At 49.6% G+C, this 7961-nt stretch overlaps 1 protein-coding gene across 1 annotated transcript in view; it reads left to right on the top strand.

The window, feature by feature from the left end:
* Positions 1-2303: 2303 nt before the first annotated feature.
* LOC308141060 (RNA binding protein fox-1 homolog 3-like) overlaps positions 2304-7961 on the top strand; it is a gene marked incomplete at both ends in the record, with an annotated part of 37744 nt that continues 32086 nt past the window's right edge. The window contains 5 exons of the mRNA XM_080511063.1: positions 2304-2402; positions 5259-5393; positions 5528-5628; positions 5711-5775; positions 7177-7280. Of these exons, the coding sequence (XP_080367189.1) occupies positions 2304-2402; positions 5259-5393; positions 5528-5628; positions 5711-5775; positions 7177-7280 (504 nt within the window). The remainder of the gene's footprint in view (positions 2403-5258; positions 5394-5527; positions 5629-5710; positions 5776-7176; positions 7281-7961) is intronic.

The raw sequence follows: 7961 nt of genomic DNA, 5'->3' as shown, positions 1-7961 counted from the left end.
GAGGCACCCCCCCCACTACCCCCCCCTACCCCCCCCTACCCCCCGCCCCCCCACAGCGCCCCCAGACCCCCCGGCCATGGCGTGAAGTGGCAGAGCAGAGCGAGTCCTGTGTCATTAGCATAAAGCGGGTAATACACTCCATCAGCTCGCTTTCAGATGGTGGTGGTAGTAGTGGGGGGGGGGGGGGGGGGGGGGGATGATATCCTCCACCCTCATTAATTATGCAGCAAACAGCAGGTCCCTCCCCCGGGTTGGTCTCTAACAATCCCCCCCCCCCCCCCCCCAGAAACTGAGTCCAGCTGCCAGTTCACCTCTTCCTGTTGGTCTCTGTCCACAGGCGGGTTGAAACGGAGCCGGTCCCACAGCAGCCAGTGTGTGTGTGTGTGTGTGTGTGTGTGTGTGTGTGTGTGTGTGTGTGTGTGTTGGGGGGGGTTAAGGATGCTGACCAAACCGCACTCTGGCAGCCGGGGAGACGAGCGACATCCTGCTGGAGTCGGCTGTTTCAACTCTTCCTCTTTCATGGGGAATTCTGCAACTTCAACCAACACACACACACACACACACACACACACACACACACACACACACACACACACACACACACACACACGCACACACACACACACACACCATACCGGTCAGAACAGATTCAGTTTCCCGACACAGCGATTTATTAAAAGCCGACAGAGTTGGGGTTCGTTCCCACGGCAACGATTTCAAACAACAGATGCTAAACTTTTGTTGCATTGTGGGATTTCGTTTCCATGACAACAGCAGTCGGAGTCAATGGGAACACAACTTTTTGAAAACGGTCAGGCTCTGTCTCCGTGGAAACAAGTGTAAACACTGCTCCTGGTCCTGGCCCTGGTCCTGGTCCTGGTCCTGGTCCTGGTCCTCGTCACCACATTAGTAGTAACTAGTTCTTCTGCACATGCTCAGTAGAAACAATCAGAACAATATTTGCGCCATGGTGCCATGACTCCCAGTCCTTATTCCCTGGACCTGGTACTTTTATTCATCGTAATAACAATCCAACTTGGTACTTTTATTTTGACAGTCACCGTAATAACAATCCAACTTGGTACTTTTATTTTGACAGTCACTGTAATAACAATCCAACTTGCTAGTTTTATTTTGACAGTCACCGTGATAACAATCCAACTTGGTGCTTTTATTTTGACAGTCACTGTAATAACAATCCAACTTGCTAGTTTTATTTTGACAGTCACCGTGATAACAATCCAACTTGGTGCTTTTATTTTGACAGTCACTGTAATAACAATCCAACTTGCTAGTTTTATTTTGACAGTCACCGTGATAACAATCCAACTTGGTGCTTTTATTTTGACACAGTCACTGTAATAACAATCCAACTTGCTAGTTTTATTTTGACAGTCACTGTAATAACAATCCAACTTGGTGGTCTGTCCACTAGAATGTCCATGTTCTCCCAGTGTGTGTGTGTGTGTGTGTGTGTGTGTGTGTGTGTGTGTGTGTGTGTGTGTGTGTGTGTGTGTGTGTGTGTGTGTGTGTGTGTGTGTGTGTGTGTGTGTGGCTTCATTACTAAAACTAACAACACCACCAACTAGTGGCCCGGCATGAAAAGTACATCATTTTCAGAATGTGTCAGTTTAAAGATGAAACGTTGCTGAAACAAGGTGATGGGTTCCTGAAGGCCTCGTTTCCACGACAACGTGACATCCAGCCCCTCCTGACGGCCTTGGCCAAGTGGTCCAGTTGAAAGAATTGTGGTGTGCGTGACGTAAACAAAGACGGAGTGAAGATCTGAGGCTGCTCTGCGGTGGATGTATGGTTGGAGGAGGAGGAGGGAGGAGGAGGAGGAGGAGGAGGAGGAGGAGGAGGAGGAGGAGGTGTGGTTGCTGCATCCCGCCCACTCGGCTGTAATCATTCGTCTGAAAACAATAACCCCGATGCAGCGGCGTTTTGTCGCGCTCAGCACAAACTCGGCGGTGTCTTCGGAGTGAGGCGGACCGTCGACATGATTGAAAGGTGTAGCCAGACCATGTCTCTCCATGCAAAACCCCCACCCCCCCCAGCTCCTCCACCACCTTGTCCTCCACCCCACTCCAAGCAAAGTGGCATTTCCATTTTCAGATTGCCTCCCAAAGCCCCCTTTGTGAGAGGAATCGAATTACGCTGAAAAGCGCCAATTGATTCTTTGTGAGCACAATAGTTTTCATCATTTAGTCTGCTCCGGCCGGCGCTCCGCTGCACCACCTATTGAGTCCCGTCCAGGAAGCCATCGGGACCCATTCATTGTTTCACAATGGGTAAACGGGTGGATGGCTTCTGGGATCAGGAAGCACAGCGGCGAGGTGGCGTGTCAGAGGGCGGGGGAGGGGCGGGGTCAAGAGTTCACCCTGAACATGGTGGAGGTCCGGGTGGGGGGGGGTGGGGGTTGGGGCTGCATTTCACCGCTTTAACACACCGCTGCTCCCCGTCGGCGAGTCCGCCGCACACACAGAGGCCGTTTAATGGCTGACTGCTGCTCGTTACAGGAGCTAATTCACCTCCTCCTCCTCCTCCTCCTCCTCCTCCTCCTCCTCCTCCTCCGCCTCCTGGCATGGCCCTTGTATGATGGAGGAGGGAGGATGGAGGTTATCCTCCAGTTGTTTGATAACTGGACCCCACCTCCACCCTGACATCAGTGAAAGGTGGAGCAGGTGAGGAATGTAAACCAGGGTCACAGACGACACCTCTGCTCCTCTGGCGGGATTAACAAGTAAACAGCAGTTTGTTTCTTGTTCACTCATTTTAACTGTCCATCACTTTTTCTCTAAACCTTTCTTCCTCCTCATCTTCCTCCTCTAACGTTAGATTATAGAGCATCTTCCCCCACTGACATCAGATTATAGAGCATCTTCCTCCTCCAACACCAGATTATAGAGCATCTTCCTGCTCTAACGTCAGATTACAGAGCATCTTCCTCCTCTAACATCAGATTATAGAGCAACCCCTCCCTTAACATCAGATTATAGAGCATCTTCCTCCACTGACATCAGATTATAGAGCATCTTCCCCCTTCTAACATCAGATTATAGAGCAACTCCCTCCCTTAACATCAGATTATAGAGCATCTCCCTCTTCTAACACCAGATTATAGAGCATCTTCCTCCTCTAACACCAGATTATAGAGCATCTTCCTCATCTAACATCAGTTTATAGAACATCTTCCCTCCTCTGACATCAGATTATAGAGCATCTTCATCCTCAGCATCAGATTATAGAGCATCTTCCTCTTCTAACATCAGATTATAGAGCATCTTCCCCCTCTAACATCAGATTATAGAGCAACTTCCCCCTCTAACATCAGATTATAGAGCATCTTCCTCTAACATCAGATTATAGAACATCTTCCTCCTCATACATCAGATTATAGAGCATCTTCCTCCTCCATCATCAGATTATAGAGCGTCTTCCTCTTCTAACATCAGATTATAGAGCATCTTCCCCCTCCAACATCAGATTATAGAGCAACTCCCTCCCTTAACATCAGATTATAGAGCATCTTCCTCCACTGACATCAGATTATAGAGCATCTTCCCCCTCTAACATCAGATTGTAGAGCATATTCCTCCTCTAACATCAGATTATCGAGCATCTTCCTCCTCTAACACAGATTACAGAAGGTCTCTGGTTGTTCACTACAGTCTCTGGTTGTTCAGGTCTCTGTAGTGTCCAGACCCTGGCCTGGTTTGTGCTTCTCTTACAGAATCAGAACTTTAATTCTGTTTAAACCAGACGGTGACTTTGCATTAAAATGTGAGAATCAGTGAAATGTCAGCCACAGTCACGGTCACGTCGGCCACCTGCTTATCAATTTCTTCCACTCGCCAGCATCTTCTCCTCGACTTTCCCCGGAAATGATCCCATTAGCGGAGAGACGAGGTTCCCTGAAAGGCCGGCGAGCCGCTGTTTGTCCTCCATGTTTTATTAAAACACTCCATTGTGTTTTAAGACGCACCGACCTCGAAACGCAACGCTGAAATATTTACCAGCAGCTAAAAACGCTCACTTTACCCCCGTGTGCCCCCCATACCCCCGATCCCGCTGACCCCCCCCTCAACCCCTGGTCTCTCTTAACCCCACTGATCCCTCTAAACCCCCCCCACAATGCCTATGACCCCCCCCTCCCCGATCCCTCTAAACCGCCCCCCCCTCCCAATCGTGAGTCAATACCATCAGACCCACGTCACAATTTTGAACTTCAGTTGAGATTTTTCTTCACATTCAAGAGAAATTCAGGATTTTAATGCATCAAAGTTTCCATATAGTTAAGATCCTACCGTGTCGCCGCGTGACAGTCGTCATGTGACAACGTGTCGTCATGTGACAGTGTGCCGCTTCATGTCTGCGTTTGTGTTTTAGGTAAATAATCTCAGAGTGTTTACGTTTGATATCTTCCATGAGAGAGTGTGTTACATTCTGACCCACTGAAACATCTGATATCAACCCCTCCTCTACAATCAGGCGGTCATGTGACCCTCCTGCCCCCTCGATCACCCCACCACCAAACACACACACACACACACACACACACGCACACACACACACACACACACACACACACACACACACACACACACACCACTGCTACCCGACATGATCAGGCCCTGGTGGTTGATTTTGTCCTTTTCCCTCCATAATGTAGTTTTTCATGCTTCCTCATCCAATCTGCTCGATCAGCACAATTCCCCCCCGTCCCTCTGCACCATCCCCTTCATTCACATGTCCATTTCCTCCCTCGCTCCCTTCCTCCCACACACACACACACACACACACACACACACACACACACACACACACACGAGAGGGACATTTTAGAAATCTTCCTTGACAATCTGCAGTGAAACTTCTCAATACATCTAGAAATGATTTTTGGTTATATTGCAAAAGACCGACTGGTCTGTGATAAATTTCATTTCCATGCAGTGTGCTATAATTTAAAATGATTATAGATGTGAAAAAAAATCACATAATTTGTCATAAAAAAAAAAAATTAATTGGGATTGATTATAAAACAGCCTGAATTGTTTTGTAATTGTTTTTTCACATGGTTTGGTCACATGGTTCAGTCAAATGATTAGGTCATTTAGTAAGGTCACATGGGGCAGCAGCGCTTTGAACTCCGGCTTCACTTCAGGAATGGAGTATGGTTAATGTTTCCTCCCAAAGTGTAACAGCAAGTCTGAGGTTGATGTGAGTCCTGGATCAGAAGGTGATTGACCTGTCCTAAGGTGTCCACGGTGTCTGAGGTGTCCACGGTGTCTAAGGTGTCCACGGTGTCTGAGGTGTCCACGGTGTCTGAGGTGTCCACGGTGTCTGAGGTGTCCATGGGGTCTGGGGTGTCCATGGGGTCTAGGGTGTCCACGGTATCTTAGGTGTCCAAGTTGCCCAAGATGTCTAAGATATCTAAGGTGTACCAGATATTCAAGGTATACATGATGTCCAAGGTGTACAAGATGCCCAAGGTGTCTAATACGTCCTTGTGTGCAAGGTGTCTTAGGTGTCTAAGGTATACAAGGTGTACAAGATGTCCAAGGTGGCTAAGATATCCAAGGTGTACAAGATGTCCAAGGTGTGTAAGATATCCAAGGTGTACAAGATGTCTTAGGTGTCTCAGGTATACAAGGTGTCCAAGGTGTCCAAGGTGCCTTAGGCCTTAGGTCTCTAAGGTATGGTGTACCAGACCTGACACCGACGACACCCAGGAGTTGGACACAGAGCGGTGGATGAGCGAGTTCGTCAAACGCTGTACTCTCAAACATGTGGAGAGTCTTTCCAGTGTGCGATCTGAAGAAATCCCTATTTTCAAGTCCAAATTTCTCGTGAAGCTGCTGAAATGATGCAAATGCCTCTAATAGTCCAGACTCTGGCCAAATCTCTTGAAGTCTGAATCCTGACGCTAATCCTCCTCCGGGTCTGTGCAGCTCGGACTCACTCGGAACACCTGTCAAGGTAATCCCTGCTCCTATTCCGGTGAACACGTGAAAAACAGCGTCATGTAATTAAAAGCTGGTGTGAAAACGGTGAATTAAAGTTTGGCGAAACAGACGAGGGCAGAAGTTAATATGGAACATGCGTTTCCTGAATCAGATCACATCTAATCCTGCGGCTCTTTGGTCGGATAAACAGAGGCGATCTCCCCGGCGCTTCTTATTTATATCCTTAAACCCGACCAAACCTTGACTGTATATTTGTCTTTTGAAGATCCTTCCGTGGATTAAGGTGCTCCTAATTGACTCAATTATCGCGTCCAGTCCGAAGTTTGAGAAGAGAAAGTGTGGGTTGTGAGGATTTCTGTGGCATTAAGTCGTCATGGAGGGGGGGTTGGAGGTGAGGGTGGGGGGGGGCTTCGTCGGTCCGCTGTATTTACTGCCGGAGCCCACGTTTATCCGACCTGATGCCTCTAATGCGGGTATCAATCTCCACAATGCGCTCTCCCTCCAATATGGGTCGTGTCATCTCTGGTTAGCGGAGTCTCCTGATGAAATTGTCCAAAACTCCACCGATCAATCAGGCTTGGCCGGTGGAATTGATTTTCTTTCATCTTTCCCGTCTTTTCCTTTCTCCGGCTGCCTCCCTCCACGCCCGGCCTGCTGATGTTTCTGGGTGTAAGACGGATGTCGCGCGGAGGGTAAAAGAAAAGCCGCTCTGGCCCGCAGATATTTGAGCTTCTTTTTTTCCCGCTCTCTCCTTCGTCGCCACCGCCCGTCCCGGTGGACTCTGGGTTGAAAACCGGCCGCGCCTGGAGGCGGCTTCGCGTTCAGACGGGAACAGTTCGGCGGTTCGCACGTCCGACCGCGACTCGTCCAATTCACCCAACGACACACGGGACGAGGAAACCGTGAAACTCTCCTGACCGTCTGACCACACTGCGATGACCCTTACTAAGCTTCACCGGAGAGGTGACGCTAAAGGTGTCGAAGCTCTTCTGTGCCCCGTCTCACTGTTGTCATGCGTCGTACTCTGGAAGGGGGGGTTTCACAAAGTTGACAGTCCGCGGCCGTCGCCGTGGAAACGACGGAAGACGAGCCAAGTCTAAAACGCGACAGAAGTTTTGTGTTACGACCCGTCGCGGCGCGGAACGGAGTCCGTATCTCTTCGTCTCTTCATCTTCTGTCTTCCTCTCGGTTCTCCCCTTCCCCCCGGCAGACCGACACCCCCCCCTCCACACCCCCCCTCCACCCCCCACCCCCCAGCCCTCCATCACACTCAGCGCCCCCGCCCCCCATTTATATGGGCCTCACGACTTTCCCGTAATGAAATATTCACAGGTCACTGGTTCCCTGAGAAATGATGGGGGTCAGTCAATTGCTTTTCAGCGAGTAATTTTCTCCCCCTTCAGACGGCCCTGCTTGTCGTGTTGACAGTCATTAGCGCGGGAGGAAGGCCGGATCGAAGCGCCGGCGTGACACTTGTCAGACAGTCGCAGTCTTTAGCTTCCTTCTCCCTCTCCTTTCAAGCCCCGCAACCTTTTTTTTTTTTTTTTTCTTCTCCCCCTTTTCTTCTATTTCCTCCCCCGCCGTTTTTTTTCCCCCCGCGTGTCTTTTCCCCGCCCGCCGCCTGCTGCTTCCAGCGCGAAGTCCGCCGGATAAATCACGTCACTGCAGCTTTTTCCTCCTCCGCACCTCCACCTCACCGCCGATTCCTCCCTCCATCCCTCTCTCTATCCATCCGGGAAACTCCTTCACGTTCGTGTAAAAATGATCCGTCTGTTGTCGGCTAAATGGCCCCCGTCTTCCCGCGTAATGATTCACTCTGAAAGGAGGCCATCAAAAGCCAATCAAAAGAGGACACTTCAGATTTGGTGATTGGTGATTAGACCTCTGGAGATCTCGGGGAAAGTTTAGCCAAGGCTCTTTTTTCTTTATGACTCAGCCTGACCTTTAAAGATATTAACATTTGACATGATGAATGGCGCACAGAGGAGACAGAGA

Source organism: Blennius ocellaris (genome assembly GCF_963422515.1).
Source record: "Blennius ocellaris genome assembly, chromosome: 16".
In the NCBI taxonomy this organism is placed as follows: Eukaryota; Metazoa; Chordata; class Actinopteri; order Blenniiformes; family Blenniidae; genus Blennius; species Blennius ocellaris.
This window is presented reverse-complemented; position numbering and strand designations above follow the sequence as displayed.